The 19,161-nt window shown below is 41.8% G+C and overlaps 1 protein-coding gene across 1 annotated transcript in view; it reads right to left on the bottom strand.

Moving 5' to 3' along the window:
- CPEB3 (cytoplasmic polyadenylation element binding protein 3) overlaps positions 1 to 19,161 on the bottom strand; it is a 158,330-nt gene that overhangs the window by 56,100 nt on the left and 83,069 nt on the right. The window contains 1 exon segment of the mRNA XM_010842220.1: positions 724 to 842. Coding sequence (XP_010840522.1) covers positions 724 to 842 — 119 coding nt within the window.

The raw sequence follows: 19,161 nt of genomic DNA, 5'->3' as shown, positions 1-19,161 counted from the left end.
TACTTCTGCTGTATTATTCAAGTTTTTTATTCTGCCCTGAACAGTCTTGCCTCTTTTCCACTGATATCCCCTCTGTCAGGAGAAAGGAAGTAGTCTTCCTTTCTCACCCAGTGACTTATTCACTCACACTCTTTGGCTCAGAAACCACAGACTCAATCACAAATTCTGTAGAAGTGTGCATTATTTACGGCTTTGGGTCCATGTTCTCCATCTTTCCCCTCCCCTTCTCTGTTTGAAGCTATCCACTCTAGAGTGTAAGCCCCTGGCCCAGAAGGCTCTATTTAGCCAGCTGTGGGTACCACCCAGCACAAAGCTTTGCATTCAAAGGCACATAAACATCGAAGATTTTGATCTTTTATTTTTAAAAAATAAATAAATCACTCCTGCTCTTGATCTGAAATAATGACAGAAACCAGCTGCCAAAACCACTAAGGGCATTATTTACCTCAATTCAGAGTTTCTCAATAGGAATTAGCTTAAAAGAACTGTAAAGTGAAAGACAAGGGCACATTTGTTTACATGTAGTCTCAAAGGTATAAAACCAAAAACTGAGAAATTTGTTATTAGTTCCCCGTCAGCAGCAGTCCAGCACTACAGCACAGCGAGGTCACCCTGGGTAAGAGGATCCTAGCTCCCAGTATTCTCATGACAAGGGGAAGGTGACCAGCTATTCTGATTGCATACATGCTCTGGAAAAGCAACAGCTGGCTGCAAGTTACTTACTGGTTTATCCTTGATGGTGGGGCTTGACACACACAGGTACAGTTTCCCATCTTCCTCTAGGCAGGCGTCTATCAAAGCTTGTACCGAGCTCTCTTCCTGGAACAGCAGAAAGGCATAGCCTTGGGGAGACAAAAACAAAAGGGTGGGGGGAGGAGTTAGTAAATTAAACTCCAAGTACCAACTAAAAACTCATCTATTGTTTCACTTTGGTAAGTTCTTACTAAAACCTAAGAACCTGAAGTGGGACACAGGGAAGAAATAGTCCCTGAGACCCTCATGTGCCAGGCACTCTATTAGATACTCATAAATTTTACCTTGATTTCTAAAATGACTCAGGGAAGCAAGTTCAAGTCACATCTATGGAGTTTTCATTATATAGTTTGGTCAACTTTAACGAGGGTTGGACACAACTTAGTGACTCAACAACAAGAGGTTCACCACTGGCCTGAGCCACAGCCGCTCTTGAAACAAGCATCACCCGGCCTCCAATTTCCATAAAGCTCTAGGCTTGACACGTGCTTCAACCTGGATGTGTGCTGAAGACACTATGCTAACTGAAAGGAGCCAAGCACAAAATACTATATATTTTATGGAATGCCCAGTACAGGCAAATCTATAGAGACAAAAATAGATTAGTGGTCTACCATCCAGGGCTGGGGGAGTGGAGGGAATAGATACTGTGTTTCTTCTGGGAATGATGAAAATCTGCTAAAATTGATTATGCTGGTGACTGCATAACTCTGTTAACATACTGGAAACCACTGAACCGTACGTTTTAAATGGGTGAACTGAGAATTATATCTCAACCAAAGTTGTCAAAAAAAAAACAAAAGAAGCTCAACAATAGGCTAGTGTTGTCTTTATATGTCATATCTGATGGTGATGCTCTGTTTCTTCAAGGATATTCTCCTGCCTCACAGCTGAGTACATGATCTGCAAACACGGACATGAGCTGCAGGATGTCCATGGACATGCTGAGCTTTGTCCCATTCAGTAAGATTTACTGAGCAACTGTTACAAATGACACACAATCTACGGATTATGAGGAATAGTGAGAGAAACAGACTAAGTTCTAGCTGTCTGGAGACTTACACGGTAGAAGAAACAGACTTTAAAACAACTAACTACTTGCTACAAAGCTGAGGGAGATAAATGGAAATATAAAGTACTGTGGGAGCCCAGACAAGCAAGGAAGCTGACTTGAGAGAATCAGCAAAGACGTCCAAGAGGACAACAGGTGTTGAAGGGGCGAGCTCTGGGCACACGCTGCCTCACTGGCAGCTAAGCAAAGGTCCATCGTGAGTTAATCTAAGCTTGAGTTCAACTGTCTGACCTCTCTACAATCCCTTTAGCTTTGCTAAGTCTCTCAGCTGTCACCTCTACTCCCCGTCCTGCTAGTGACCTCAAAGGAAATCATCAGAAATAAGGCCCTCCCCTGGCACTCTGAGGGCCGGAAAGATGTAAGTGGCGAAGAAGGATAAGAACAACCACACTCAGAAGCTTCTCACACATCAGAGAGGCTCATCGCCTGGCCTAGACGCAAAGCTCTCTGGAGTCCTGAGCAGCATGTGATGACAGCGGCGGTGGACAATGAATAATGGGTGCTCTTTATCTTCTCCTCCAACTCCTCATCTACGATACAGAGCATCCAAGGAAACACAACAGGAGAAAGATCAACCATGAGGCAGCACACCAGGAGTGGCCAACACAACAGGCAGACGACAGGATGCAAGGGAAAGCACCAAGCCCACAGGAATGGGTATGGAGCCACAAGAATGAGACTGCCGGCATGGCAGGACCCAGAGTTGTTTCCTGGGCTTCGCTTCCAGGCTGGATGGGCTAAAGAATACAGCAGGTGGCCAGGCAAGAACAATAGAACTTAACTGAAAAACCAGAAAGGATAATACATCATTTCTTCATACCCTCTCTCTTTTGGAAATAATATTAAATGATTACCAAGCCCCAGGGAATCTATTAAAAGTTCAGTGTTTTCATTTCATGTGAGAACATTAATTAAACTTGCCAAGGACAGTATTAAAGGTCAGTGGGTTAAAAAATGCAAAGATCACAGAGAGGAGGTCTCGGCACGTCTTCTCAAATCTCCTGCCTCACCAAGTTAAATCTTGGTGCAAATCTTCCATAAAGATCCTGAGAGGCATACTGAACATCCTGTTTTTGGAGAGGACCCTGTCTGCGCACAGTAAATGCATCAGGCACATCAAAAAGGCCTAGGGATGGACAGCTCAGTGCACTAGCTGAGCTAGCTCCTTGCCTCTGCAGGGCCATGGAGCTGGCTGCACCTTTCCTGTACATTGCTACCTGCCTCCTACAATCTTCTGCATCACATCCCACACTGGGTTCAACTTGGGCATCAGAGGAAAGGGAGGGTATCACCCCATAGCAGCTGAGTAGCCACCACAAGAGTGCACAGATTTTTCACTCAGGCCTGTTTCACAGCCATAAATGTCAACACTGGTGGTGGACAGAGCAAAAACAACTGGGAATCACAAGTAAAAGCCTGCTACAAATGTTATTACCAAGAAAAAGATCTACAACTTCTTTTCCTTTCCCAGAGAATATGCCATAATACTTTACCGATTTCTTCAGAATGGCTCTTTTACAACAAATGATCTCTACTCCCTGAAGCTGCTACTCTCAGTAATGCTACTCTCAGACATTCTCTTAGCACCACAGAGAAGGGGTGTAACTCAAGTGCAGCCAACCCTGCCTCCTACCCCAGGCCTTTCAACCAAAGTAAAATTCAGAGAAACCCCAACAAACCCATGAAAACAACTTTATGAGACATTCACCTACTAAAACACTTTCTGATATCTCAAGGTCAACCAAACCCAGGTGACAACAGAAGTCAGGGGATTAAAAAAAAACCAGGAAGGAAGAAAACTTCAAACACATTCCCCTTTTGATCTTCAGAAATTTGAGGTCAAAGCAAACAAAGCAGAAAAAGATGCCTTCAAGAATGATAAGGTCAACATGAGATGGAAATTAAATCAATGATTTACTGAAAGGCAAATTCCACATGGTACTGGAGACAGAGCTCTGGATTAGGGAGTCAGCACGCCTAGACTGGGGTCCTAGTCCTCACACTTACTAGCTGTGTAGTAATAATAGTAGCTAACATTTATTGAGCATCTGCTATGCACCAGGTGCTGTTTCTAAGTGCCTTATGTGTATTAACTTGTTTCATCTTCACAACACTCTGTGAGGCAAGCACTACTTTAAATTCTGTTTTACAGTTAAAGAAACTTGAAGAGGGACTTCTCTGGTGTACAGTGGATAAGAATCTGCCTGCCAATGCAGAGGACACAGGTTTGATCCTTGGTCTGGGACGATTCCACATGCTGCTGAGCAGCTAAGCCCCTGTGCCACAAAGACTAAGCCCATGCTCTAGAGCCCTTGAAAGGTAACTACTGGAGCCTGAGTCCCACCACATACTGTGCTCCACAGCAAGAGAGGCCACTGCAATGAGAGGCCTCTGCGCCCTAATGAAGAGTAGCCCCCCCACAGCAACAAAGACCCAGAGCAACCGGAAAGAAAGAAAGGAAACCTGAAGAGTGATTAAGTGACTTGTTTGATGGTGACTGTTCCAATACCCAGTTAAGTGGTGAAATCATGGACTAGAATGCTAAAGTTTAGGAATCTTGTCTCTTTTATCTATAAAATGAAGAAACTAGTTATTTGTCCTGATTATCTTACAGAGTCATCTCTGTAGATGACATATGTAAGGTGCTTTGAAAACTAGGATATTGTGCAAGTGTCAATTTTTCTTTTATTGCATCTTCAGTTATTTTTGTTATGTAAACTGTTCTAAATATTTATTTATTTTGGCTGTTCCAGGTCTTAGCTATGGCCTGTGGGATCTAGTTCCCTAATCAGGGATTGAACCCGGTCCCCCTACATTGGGAGCAGGGAGTCCTAGCCACTGGACCACCAGGGAAGTAAGTCCCTGTGATATGTAAAATTAAACTGAGTCCTGCATACGGTCTCATTATAAAAATCAGAGTTCAAATGAATGAGATATACTCTCTTCTTTGCATTTGTAAGCATTTGGTGAATAAAGGGAAGTAATCTAAATACTAAAGGAAAACCTTAAAGGTTTTTGAATAACAGCTTGAATATTACCGTAAACAAACAATAAGGTAACTGAATATTTGCTTTCGTATATTATTAGCTAGTCTTATCAGGAGACAGAATGATCCAATATGGTACTATTTGTTGATTTTAATACAGTCTTTAAATAAAAGCCTATTATACCTAAAAATCAAACTCCTGAAACTGTCACAATGATGGCAGGTTCTTCTGTTAGTTTGGTTTGAAAGGTGTTAAGAAAAAAAAACTTGGCCTCAAAATTATAACTCCCTCCATCTTCCCGTGCCATCTGAGCCAGCCAAGAGATTATAGGATTATAAAATTCAAGTTTCAGAAATGGTGACCTTCTTACCCAAGTACCTATGAAGTGTGATGAGCTATGGGAGGCCCTCAACTCAGAGCCAGTCTGTGGGTGGAAATCTGGGCTCTGAGGAAGCAGTAGGAACTCCTGGCATGGTCACCATCCCCACCCTGGGTTATGGGCAGAACGGGTGGCAGGAAATGGCTTGCTTTCCCACTAGGGCCAAAGAGGCTGGGGAGGAAGAGGAGGACTGTGAGGGATTTGGGGACAAGCCTGAACTGACCAACGCGCTTCTCTGGGGAAACAGGTATGGCATGAGGGCAGGGACGTAAGAGGATAATTCCATTTTGTTTGGCCAGGCTTTTGAAGGATAAATTAAAAAAAATTTCCCCCTTAACACCTGAGAACACATTACCACAATCTCCAAAATGTCCTTGGCTACCTTTCAAAAACAAAGCTTCCTAAGTTCCTGAATACATAATTTTTCATGTTACATTTTTTTATATTTGATCCCTAGCACAAGTAACAGTCACCACCAACTTTACCACCACAAACACCAGTTATTAAGTGCTTACAATACAGGATCTGCTTTGCTAAAAATACACACTTTACCTCACAGTAATTCTGAAGTAAATACAGTTGTTGTTATTATTACCATTTTACAGATGAGGAAAACTGAAGCTCTGAGAGGTTATGGGATACCTCAGATTAAAACCTAGAGATTAAATTTGGGATTGAAACTTAGGTCAGCTTCCAGTGGCCTCATTCTTTACCCATTAACTTGTATTGTCTCACCTAAAAATGATGACATAAATATTTTAATACCATTAGCAAACAAGTACTTGCCTATTTATTATTTGTCACTTTTGTGACAGTGATCATTCGACAGTGGTTTAGTGGCAGGAAGTGGTCACCTGTGCTTTAGTCCTACAATTTAAGGTCTATGCAGATACATCCATCCTAGAGCGCACAAAAACTATATTAAGAAGAGCTTATAAAACCAAACAATCTCAGCTAAAAAAAAAAAAAAAAAAACTCTATTAAGAAGAGTTAAAACGATGAATTTCAAAATAATCAGAAGAAGTTTAGTTTTATTTAGGTCAACCAAATTTTCATATTTAGTAAAGACTTATCAGTTTTCAATGTATTTTTAGGTAACAGAATGAAGGCTCTTGAGGGAGTTAAACAGCAGATTTCACTAAATGAGATTTTAATAAAATGAACATCATCCTCACAGTAATCATCAACTTACGCAAGAATCTTCAGTGGATGTTAAAAGCATTGGGTAAGTTTGGGAGGAGATACAAGTTACTTATGCAATCTTAAGGTATCACATCAAAGATTAATTAGTATTTGCAAAGGGACAAAAAGGTTCTTTCACAAAGGAAGAACCTGGCCAACAACACCATAACCAAATGATCACACTGAGCGTCACCAACAACAGGGCCGACTGACCTTAATGTGCCTCTCGTATTATGTCCTTGGTGCAGCATGTCACCGCTAACAGTGTTTCCCCTGCATCTCATTATAAGGAAATAACCGATCATTCAAATTAAGTGATAGTCCACAGAGCATCCAACATAAGCCCACCAAAAGACACAAAAGACAAAAGGCCTAGGAAACTGTCTAAATTATAGAAGACTAAAGAGATATGACAACTAAATGTATGGCAACACTTTGACCGGATCTTGGATTTTTAAGGACTCCACCAGAAAATTACTAAAAAAAGAAAAAACTCTAAAGGACATGACTAAAACAATCTGGATACCTCTTGCTCTCAGAAGATATGGGGAAGTATTTAGAGGTGACAGTCTTAATGTCTACAATTTACTCTCAAACGATTCATCAAAAAACACAGGGGCTTTCCTGGTGGCTCAGTGGTAAAGAATCTGCTGGCCAGTGCAGGAGACATGCGTTTGATCCCTGATCCAGAAAGATTCCACATGTTGTGGAACAACTAAGCCCATGAGCCACAACTACTGAGCCTGTGCTCTAGAGCCCAGAAGCCACAACTACTGAAGCCTTTGCACCCTAAAGCCTGTGCTCCGTAAAGCCACTGCAACGAGAAGCCCGCACATGGCACCTGGAGAGCAGCCTCAGATCTCTGCAACCAGACAAAGCCCACACAGCAGGGAAGACCCAGAGAAGCCAAAAACAAATAAATAAATATAGGTGGATATACATACACAGGCTTCCCTGGTGGCTCAGCCAGTAAAGAATCTGCCTGCAATGCAGGAGACCCAGGTTTGATCCCTGGATCAGGAAGATCCCCTGGAAATGGGAACGGCAACCCACTCTAGTATTCTTGACTGGAGAATTCTATGGACAGAGGAGCCTGGCAGGCTATAGCCCACGGGATTGCAAACTTGGACACAACTGAGCAACTAACACTTTCACATACATACACTTACACATACTGACATGAAAAAAGAAAAAGCAAATGAAGCAAAATGCTAACAATTGTGAATCTAGAGGAAGGCTATATAGGCGTTCACTGTACTCTTATACTTTTTGTAGGCTTTTAAATTTTTCAAAATAAAAATTTGTGGAAAAAAACTAGAACCACAAGGTCCTTCTGGCAAAGAGGGTAATATACTCTCTCAATCTCTAAAGAAGTGTGTGATCTTTTGAAAGACCTAATATTTCTTAAAATCAACTAACGTTCTTAGTGATTTATATGTTTAAGTTATCAACTACAATGGTTTGAAAACAATTCCAACTTGCACAGCTGTGCCCTGAGCTGCAGCTGCATTCAGAAAATGGTGACCGATCAGGGCGGGCCAGTTTCTGGTGAGAGGAAATCAGTACCAGAAGGAAGGATCCAAGGTCTGGACAGAGAGAGAGCTCACACCCTGCACAGAATCCAGGCTCTCCCTGATTTCCTGTGACCTTCCTAGAGAGACCTGAAGGACACCTCTCCAGCCAGAGCTGTGTGAGTTCAGATGTTTTCTGGCACAGGGAGTCTGCTCCAAACATTCTCCCTGACCTTGGCTTTCAGGTCAGAGGACCTATTTGGTTTGCTTCAGGAGTCTTTGCCTTTGGATTCAATTCAACAGAACCAAAAATGTTTAGGAAGTTTCAGGGTAGGACACTAGGCACTAAAGCTATGAAGATAAATAAGCCAAGAAAGAAATCCTGCCCTGGAGAAACTCAACCTGTAAATAAGTGACTAAGGAACACAAGAAAATTGTTAAGATTGGGGTTATATCGAAGAAAACACTGAGGAGAAACAAATATAGCAGAGAGGCCCAAACATCAGGAAAGCCATACTGTAAAGGGCATATCCGGGCTGGATGTTAATTGCTTTTCTAGGAAGGCAGGGCAGTCCAAGTTCAGGAAACAGCACAGGCCAAGACTTGGAAGGGTCAAAGGATTGACTTCTTTGGAAACCAGGGAATAGAGTTTATTAGTTAAGAGTATGTGATTGCGGGTGGCAGGTGAGAAAGGATGAAGCAGTTCATCACCCCTGCCTGCTGCCTGGAGAGCATGGTAGATCTCTGAAGTGGATTCCTTATTCATCCCCATCTTGCATGAGAACATCTGATCTCCAAGATGTACTGAACACTCACTATGCACCCTAGGCAATGCAGGGGAATTCTAGCATGAGCAAATCCTTGTACTCCAGAAATTTATAAACCAGTACATGAAGATCATGAAGAATAAGTATCAAGAAAACTCTAACCTAGGAACAATGCATTCAGGGTTCTTAGAAGTATTTTCTAAAATGTATTTTAAAAAGTTGGACTTCATAGAAGGAAGACAGATCTTTCAGTGAAGAAGACATGGAGGAAGAAACCAGGGAAGACTTTCTGTCGGTGGTGGCATAGGAGACAAGTCTTCCATGAAAAACTGGAGGAGGACATTCCAAGGGAAGGATTTAGCCTAATTAAGATGCAGAGATGGCTCAGCAGGTACTGCCCATGGATTCCTAAACACTTCCCTGAGATTTGGAACCAAACATAGTTCTTTGGCTATCTTTGCTACATAGAGCTGAGGGGAAAACATTTTGGTTCAAGCCTGTTTTGTGTTTTCTATTACACTAGTAACCGTGGCTTGGTGGGCTTGCTGCTTGGCAGGAGGTGTGGAGGAAGGGGAGAGAGGACAAGAAAAGTCTGATGGGTAGTGAACCACCTCAGAACTGGCAGTCTGCTTCCTGTGTTCTTAGTAAAGTCCTGCAGTCCAGGGCAGTGACCTGGGGCATTCGGGCTTAAAGTCTGTTGTGTTTACATAACCACACATTCCCTATATAAAGAGGTCCTTGTGAAGTCTGCCAAATCTGTCAGTTCTAGTCACAGTCAGTTCCAACAAGCACCTGACCAAGAAAACTGAGATCAGACTAGGGGTGTGGGAAGGAACTGGTCAAACTAGTTGGGCAGTTTTATTTTTACTGAGCAACATATTTTCAACTGGGGGAAGGACACTAATATTATTTAACCTCTACGAAACTGATGCATATGTACACTGTCTCATATAATCCTTTTAATAATAATAAATAGTATTAATTCAGATGAGTAAACTGAGGTTCAGGGATTAAATAACTTGCTCAAGGTCATCTAGCTGGTAACTGCTGGTGCCCATGACTGAGTCCACAAATATCTAGTTCCTGCTCCACTGCTTGTTGTTCTGTCTCATTAGACAATTGGCAAATTCTCCACTGTAACCCAGGAGACACTTCCCTGCAGATGAAGCTTTAGTCCGACCCTGCTTGTACCCTGCCTGAACTTTGACAATCTAATTTCTCCTCCGTGCACTTTAACACTGCTCTGATGAGTTCTTAACGCTGCTGCCAAGAGGTTTTCTTGGTGTCACGGCTTCCCTTTCTCAAGATGAAGTCTATCTGTTCTATTTTGGAAGACAACCCAAGTCTGTGCTCTCAGCTTTCAAGATGTTTCCCGAGATCCTCCCAGTCAGCTTCCCATTCTGAACTCTTTCAAATGACACATCCTCTCTTGGGCTCGCTGGCTGACGGTCTTAGCCCTACCCCAACTCCTGTCAGCAAGTCCTGCGCCAAGCCACACCCTCTTCTAAAACATTCTCTCTGCCTCAGCCTACCAAATTTGCACCTGGCATTTGGGTTCCTACATTTCACTGTCTCCAAAACAAAGTTCTCATCGGACTTAACTCTGGCTTCTCCAAATTTAAAAAACATTGCCCCTTCCCAGCACCTCTGCCTGGGGATAGCACAACAGGTCCTGCTAAGACAGAGGGCACGGTGTCTCTGTTAGTCAAGTGGCTACTTGGCTTTGTTCCATGGTCTGTACATTCCTACTGCCTGTTTCTTTCTATACAGTCTCTCAAATTATTAATGTTTTAAAATCAAACACTAACTCTTACATCTGTAATACAATGCAAAAGAAAGAGGTATTTAATGGAACAGTTTAAACTGAGGGTGTGCTAGGCTGTTAAAAGCAACAATATAACTGCTCCATCTGTCAAAACAGGACAAAACAGAACAAAAAGCCCACTCCTGCTGCTCTGCAATTTCCGTATTTTTTATAAGAAAATTAATCCTGAGAATGAAAATTCTATCAATTAAATATTAAAAAAGGGTTCATAATTCATCAAAGACTATGAGTTTTATAAGCCAGGAACTATGTTAAAAAAAAAAAAAAAAAGGCCAAGTATTACTCAAAAGCTTACAAACTGCAAAAGGTTAAGTACAGGCTAAAACTCCATTAGGTTCCCAACTTGATCAGTTTATGTAACTCAGAAGGTGGAAAAACTTGGAATCTGGGCCTAAAACAACACTGAATTATTTCCATCCAAGTTACGCTACAAGGAAAAAAAATGTGAAGTTTGAAAACTTTCCTTTCAAAAGCCAGATTTAGACAAACTGAAGGAAAAAGGAATGATGCTGTGAGTCCAGCCCACTGCAGCTTCACAATGACCTATTTTGCCCTTTTCAAGAAGAGCTCTCTTTCCTATTCCTTAAACAGCAGCTGCTTACCTAGTCAGCTCAAAGTCAATGTGAATCCTACGTGGCCGGGTTTATGCCAGGTTCACAAACTATGTTGGTATTGTGTAAACTTCCACGACTGCATGACCTTGGTCACAAGGACTAGCAGTTAAGTCGGCTTGACCAGTGTGGAGAAAATACACAATCAGCAGAAATGCCGCTTAGAAGTACATACTTTATCCAAAGTGGGCAAGAGTCAGAGAGCAAGGCCCACGGGTCACTCTTGCATAAACATGCATGACTGTCACTGTTCTGTCTACCTGGTTGTGCACCTGAACTGCTGGGGCCGACGCTGGCTTTCGTGTGGGCTGAGGATGCCAGCACCACCGACGTCTCAACACAGTTTCAGAGCCATGTGGCCAACTGCCTGTCCAACATCTGCAGCTGGCTGCTGGCCTTGCCTTTGCCCCAGAGGTCTCTGCCAGCAGGGGTAGTGCAGCTGTGCTCACTGCCCAGAAGATGCCAACTCCTGTCCCTGGCCTCAGCCCCACCACAGGAGGTGAGACTGTTGGCAGCATGGGGAGCAGCTGCTTGGTACAGAACCAGGGGCAGAGGCTGAGGGTAGGCAGACTTTTTTTGTCACTCCAGTAATAGCAACTTTGGATGTGGGCTATTCTCCCAAGAGGTGATGAGGGAGGTTATGAGAAACACATATACTGTCACAAAAGTTTGCTATGCCCAACCTAATCTTCCCACATGCACAGCACCATGCTCAAGGAAGCAGAACTATGCCATTTGCTTTGTTTTATTTTTTATTAAGCACTCAAGGATTCTACGGAGAAGGCAATGGCAACCCACTCCAGTACTCTTGCATGGAAAATCCCATGGACAGAGGAGCCTGGTGGGCTGCAGTCCATGGGGTCGCGAAGAGTCGGATACGACTGAGTGACTTCACTTTGACTTTTCACTTTCATGCATTGGAGAAGGAAATGGCAGCCCACTCCAGTGTTCTTGCCTGGAGAATCCCAGGGACGGGGGAGCCTGCTGGGCTGCCGTCTATGGGGTCACAGAGAGTCGGACACGACTGAAGCAACAGCAGCAGCAGCAGCAAGGATTCTAAGGTCATTACCATTAGGATGGCCTATGTCACAGCAAAGGGTTAAAAGATGAACTGAACTGATCCGATTCCCTCTCTCCGGACTCCAACTAGAAATATGAAATCAATTTGCCCCCTGGAAGCACAGAAAGGAGCACATATGCAGAGAAGAGCTGACTCATGATGATGCGGAACATTACAAGGAAGAATTAATAGTGCCTACTGTTCAAATCTCTGCAGCCTGCCACCCCCGAGCACAGTCTCCATGACACCTGGTTGTATCATGGCTCCTATTTTGGGGCTTTCCTTGTTCCTCATAACCATAACCTTAATTTGAAGGAGCACAAATGAACTCTCTGATCCTTGCAGTCAAAGACCTTGCCTACAGAGCAATGCACTCACATGCAGAAACAGCGTGGCATCACCCAAGAGGCAGGATCTTCTGGTTAAGCTACAGCTAAAGGGCAGCTCAGACCTATAGCCTTCACCTAAACCAGCTCTTTGGAAATATCCTCAGCTAGTTAAGTGTGACCAACAGAAGAGAAGAACTCAGGAAAAAGCCAAGGATCACTTTCAGTTTTAAATAGCTATGAAAGCATGACCATGGATCATATAGCTTAAGTTGCTAAGTTTTATATAAAATCCAGCCTTCCAAATAATAGCATAAGTTATCAGACTATATACTTTAGGTCTATTTACCCTTCCCACAAATTACACACCCTAGCAAAACAAAAACTACTTTTTTTGATAATTCACCAGGTGAAATAGTATATACTACTGGTCAGCCAGGTTCAAGTCTATCTAATAAGAGCTGTGTGCTCTTAGCAAAAGACACATCACGTCTTTGAGTCCCAGCTTAAAATAAAGGCTGGATTAGAATGAGATGCTCTTTAGGGCAGCTCTAACATCTGATGGACTCTGCTTCTCTCTGCACAAGTAATGAACTCATCATTCGCAAAGATAAAATCCACTCATTGAGCAAATATCTGAGGGCTAGCCACTGACGCAGGTGTGTAAGGTACTGAGCAGAGAACAAAATCCCTGGTCTTATCAAATTTACACTCCAAGGTGGAAAACAAAAAAACACATACAATTTTTTTTTCAGGTTGTGATAAGTATACCTTATCACAAGGAAAAATAAATAGTGAGGGTGGAAAATAAAAATAAAATGAGAGTGAGGACTAGACAGCAAGAGAAGAGAGGGGCTGCTATTTGAGATACGGAAGTCAGGAAAGATCTCTCTGTGAAGGTGACATTTCAGCAGAGTCTGTCTATGGGAAGAGAGGAGCAATCCATTTAGAAATCTGGGTCAAGACGGTTTCAGACAAAAGGAAGTTTCAGACAAAAGACTAAGACCCTGAGAAGACTTTGTGTACTTCAAGGAAGAGCAAAGGAGTCAGTGTGGCCAGAGAAGGTAAGGCAGAAAATGACTGGAGATGATGTCAAAAAATACCCAAGATTCAACAGACAAAGAGGACCCAAGAGGAAAAGGTTTAAACTTCAAGTACAAGAGTCAGATCAATGTGCTTTCTGGCTTCTGTAGGGGTCCATTACATTCCAAACACATAGGCAAAAAGGTAAGTCCACAACTGCAATGTACCATTCATCTGACTTAAAACTAAGCAAAAAAATGTGCTGCAGATGTCCAAATTAGCATAAACTTCATAAAGAAAATTGGTTTGGGAAGCCATGTGATATCAAATCCGGAGTCATTAGGACTTTCATTTCTTTCAACTCTGGTTAAGCTTCTGCTGCAAATTTATCCTAAAGAAGAATCATACGAAAGGATATATTAACAGAAGCATTACTTATAATAGCCTACATGACCAACAAGCAAGTAAATTATGGTGTAATAATAGGTGAGGCAGCTACTTAAAAAATAAGAAAATTAAGCAGAAACATGGGAGGAAGGAGAATAAAAAACTGTAACTCTGCTATTATTATACTCCCACAAAAAAGATATATATGAATAAAGACTGGATGGAAACAAAAACGATGACAGTGGCTCTGCTAAGGAGGCAGAATTATTCTTTTTCCTTATAGAATAACACTTATTCACTGCAAAACAGATTGCTTTCTACTTCATTACAATACTAAGGCCTTGAATTAGGATAACAACAGAAATTACTATGATCCTGTACTTGACAAGAGAGCCACACGCATCTCTACTCCATGAAGGACTGCTCAGTAACCCTAGCGTATCTGCAGGTGCTGACTGTTGTTGCTCGAAGCTTCTTTCCTTTAGCCGCCATGGTCACAGACACAACGCCAGTCCTTCACTCCACTTCATCTCTATTGCCATGGCCTCTTTCTTTCTGGTTCCTGACAGAACTTACTCATGGCTTTTCACTTTCTTCTCCCTCCTCTCTATAAACTTGACTCTCAAGAGATGTGTACCTGCAGCTTCAGACTCTTCCCAAACTCCCCAGCCACAATGTCAAGTGCCCGTGAGGAATTTCCTCTCAGATAAGATGTGAGGACATACCAAACTCTGCATGTTTTTAATCAGATCAACACCACACCAAACTGGTTTTCTCTCTGTTGACTGTCCTACATTCAACAGTGCCAATTCTCCCGTTCAGTGGGCCTATCTTTTAACACGTGATGGTGAACAAATTACACTCTTCTGATTTCTTACTCTTTAACATGGGGCTAATAAGGGCGCCTATCTTGTGGAGTTTAAAATAAGATTAAGCACAGAAAATAGTAACCCACTCACTGCCTAGCTGACAACAAGTCCTTAATAAACATTTGCCATCCTAATTATCATTATTCTAGCCCCCAGAATAATTATCATTATCTTACCTCTTTTATCCCTGTCTAGCTTTTAAGACTCAGTTCTTGCACAGCCCACCTGTGTCCCTGCCATGGAAGTGTGAAGTCTTAACCCCTGCAGCACCAGGGAAGTCCCCAGCCCATGATAATCTATTCCTCCTCTGGATGCCTAGGATTTTCTTTTACTCATTTGTCATTAACCATAAGTTGATCTGTATTTTCTTTAATAAAAATAACATCACTCATAAACCTACTGTATGCCAGGATGATTTTAAGTACTACACATGGATTCATCCATTTTAGTCCTCATCACAACTTTATGAAGTAGGTACTCATATTACCTCTCTTTTACAGGTGGTGCAACTAAGGAATAGAAAGGCTGAACATCATGCTTAAGGTCATACAACTAAGAGGTGGGGTAGCCCAGCAAGTCTAGTTCCCAAATTCATGGTCTTTACCATTACTTAATGTTTCACATCTGTGTTCTCACGTCTCCTCTGAAAAACTGCAGTCTTCTCAAAAACAAGAATGGTTTCTTCTCTAGATGCCCCACAAGGCCGGAGAGTATAGACTCTTCCACAGACAGACGGGCAACAAATATTAGATGGATTGATAATCTCAATGTTACCTGATCATCTGCACCGGGACGCAGGCCCTCTATCGCACTTATTCTGTTCTCTCACCATCCACTTGTAGTAACTATCTTCGAATTACCTTAGCAACCAAGCTACCTACATAGTGATGTTGATTAGCATTTTGTATGAATGCAGGGATTGGTTCATGTGCTAACATTTGGGAGAACCTCTCTTTCCAGCACTCACAATTTCAACTCTGCTATTTCAGAACTAAAAAGCATGAAGATGCAATGTCAGGAAAATTCCTCAATATTCTGATTAGCTGAATCTCTTTTCATCATCAAGAGCCAAATGCAGAAAACACAAAGCAAGACTTTGCTTTAGTTTTATCAGTAACTATTTGGAAGTATGTTAAATTGATACTTCTATTTGACTCAACTCCATTCTGTCTTTACCCCAAACACCACAGAAATGCCTTTATATCTACTCTCTCTGGGAGACTAGAACAATTGAGGGAAGGGAAAAAAACTGTATTTCTTTCCAAGGTTTCTTCTGCATCATTTTCTCCTTCATCACAACATTCCAACCACACTTCCTTCATTTCTTCAAAGGAAATAAAGCCCTTTTCTCACTATTTCCCACATGGTATTCCTCTGGTTGAAAATAGCTTCCCTACACTTTCTAGCTAACTCCTCAATAATCAGTTCTACCTAATCCCTGTTTTCTCAAAGAAACTCTATATCCTCAGTCTAAACTGAAGTCCTCTTTTTAAAAGTCACTGCATTCTCCATTTTTCCTTCAGAGAACTATTGTAGTTTGTAACTGTGTTATTTTATGATTTCCCCCAGAGGACTCTAAAGTTCAGAAGGTCTGAGAACACATCATGAAGACACAATATGCCTTCCATGCTTTCTTCCTTCCATGTTCTCAGAGGTGCTCTGGAGAACACCAAGCAATGACCTGCTTGTGGCCCACACACAAACTGTTCCAAAGGGTTCTGCATATCCTCAAAGAGGTGATCAAATGCCTCAGTGGCTTTGTGCTGTTGAGAACCCCAGTCTCCATCCCCTCTCACTCTGCTGGCCCAACAACACTTAAGAGAACAGCTGACGTATGTGGTCGCTGATTCTTTACATAGATATTAAGCTCTCCATAGTTCAATGAAATGGCCATGGTTTGACAAACTGTACTCCAAATCTGTACAGGCATACCTGCTGGATACACGAATGATTCTGTTTATTTCACTAGGCACACATGTTCTAAGAAAAAAACAGAAGGACTTCATAGTGTATGGTTCTTATTTTCCTCTTATGTACACATAAGCCTAAAGCATAAAGCCAAAGAAACTGTGCCTAATGGCCAAGCTGCAGGGACCTAAGAAAAGTATAACTGACAAGAGGAGTATTACCAAAAAAGCACTGACCTGAATCAAAACCCGAGGAATTCAAAGAAAAGCAGAAACAGCACGAGGGGGCATTATTAACAAGGCACAAAACAGTTTGGAATAAACTACTTAGGTGTCCCCAGTGTTCAAAGCAATGGGCATGGAATCTCAAAGCTACTTCAACCTTGGACTAACACCAAATTTCTTTAGGTCCTTCCAAAATAGGTCAACCTTCAGACTTTGGCTGAGAGCAAAACACAACAGGAGCCAAAAGTTTAATAATTATTTCTCCTCCTTGACCCCAAAATCACCAGAGAGGCAAGCTGCTCTCTGAGGATGCAAGCCTGAGGACCAAAATCAGGGGATCCAGATTCTCTGCTTGGCCTGGCTCTCACTAGTCCATCTCAACACTTAACCTCAGTCATAAAATAAGGGCAACTTCTCTAATGTCCTATAATTCTATGTTATTGTGCTGTTAAATAGGAAGGGCACCCAAACCATGGAGAGTTCACAGAGCTGCTGAGCTCTATACTGCTCATACCAACCCAAATGTTTTCTCTTTAACTCTCAGAGACAAATTTAAGCGGGATGTTGCGGAGATGACACATGTACCAAAAAGGCAGACAAGAATAATGGTGGTCCATTATGCATAAAATATGAGTAGAGATGTGAAAATATTTAGTTTGGAAAAGAGAAGAGAAGACTTGAAGGGAACTGATAGTCCTTGATGTACCCAAAAACATGTCACAACAATGACTTACTCTGTTTTACTTTATTGGACACAACTGACCAATGGGTAAAGACTGTATGACCATATACATGCTTATTTTCACTGTTACTTTTACAGTGATCATCTCCAACAGAAGAACAAAATTTAATAATCAGTTATGTCTACATAGACTTCCTCTGAAATAAATGCCTCCTTTGTCACTGGATGTCTCAGAAGGTAAACAATTCTCTGGGCTACAGAAGTCAATAAACTTTCTGCAAAGAGATTTGAGGGCCACATAGAGTCTCTATTACCTATTCTTCTCTGTGTATGTGTTTTTACAACACTTAAAAACATAAAAACCATCTTGAGCTCACAGGCGAAACAAAGAGAGTTTGTTGACTCATGTTCTACAGGTGTGCTGCCCAATAAATATGAGTCACACATGTAATTTAAAATTTTCCAATATCTACATTTACAAAGCTAAAAATAAGAAACAGGTGAAGTTAATTTTAATATATTTTAATCCAATATATCAAAAAAACTATCATTGTAACATGTAAACAAAATTACTAATGAAATCCTTTACCTTTTTAAAAAATAAGTCTTTGAAATTCAGTGTAGAGAAACAAGAGAGATGACCTTTCAACCAATACTGAATTCTAATGATTCAAATCAATAAGGAAAAAAAGGAACTGTCAATAAATGACAGCTGGGACAGCAGGCATACTACCTGGAAAAACAAAGGTGGATCTTTTCTTGTTCCTTACTCCATTATCAATCCCAGACAGAAATGAAATGTCAATGAAATAAAGTAAAATAATAAATTCAAAATGCCAGAAAGGATGCTATTTTAACCATTCAGATTGGCAAACATTGAAAAAGAGCCATATCTTCAGACCGTCAACAGAACAAATTTTCACAAATTAGGTACTACCAGTCCATGGGGTTGCTAAAAATTGGACATGACTGAGCAACTTCACTTTCACTTTTCACTTTCATGCATTAGAGAAGGAAATGGCAACCCACTCCAGTGTTCTTGCCTGGAGAATCCCAGGGATGGGAGAGCCTGGTGGGCTGCCGTCTATGGGGTCGCACAGAGTCAGACACGACTGAAGTGACTCGGCAGCAGCAGCAGTGGAATATAAATGTGTATGGTTTGTTAAGGCAAGCTTGGCAGTATGTATAAACATGTACCTCACTTTTGCAAATTCACCCTAAGATGTCATTAGAAAAAAGCAAAAAAATAAAGCCACAAGGATATTCACTGAAGCAGCATCCATGAGAAAAAACAACTGAAAGCAACTTAAATGTCCTCAATTTAGTTCAGTTCAGTCACTCAGTTGTGTCCGACTCTTTGTGACCCCATGAATCGCAGCACGCCAGGCCTCCCTGTCCATCACCAACTCCCGGAGCTTGCTCAAACTCATGTCCGTCGAGCTGGTGATGCCATCAGCCATCTCATCCTCTGTCGTCCCCTTCTCCTCCTGCCCCCAATCCCTCCCAGCATCAGAGTCTTTTCCAATGAGTCAACTCTTCGCATGAGGTGGCCAAAGTATTAGAATTTCAGCTTTAGCAGTCGGACACGACTGAGC

Source organism: Bison bison, unplaced genomic scaffold (genome assembly GCF_000754665.1).
Source record: "Bison bison bison isolate TAMUID 2011002044 unplaced genomic scaffold, Bison_UMD1.0 scf7180017864172, whole genome shotgun sequence".
Taxonomy (NCBI): domain Eukaryota; kingdom Metazoa; phylum Chordata; class Mammalia; order Artiodactyla; family Bovidae; genus Bison; species Bison bison.
The sequence above is the reverse complement of the archived record's forward strand: the minus strand, read 5'-3'. Positions and strand labels throughout refer to the sequence as shown.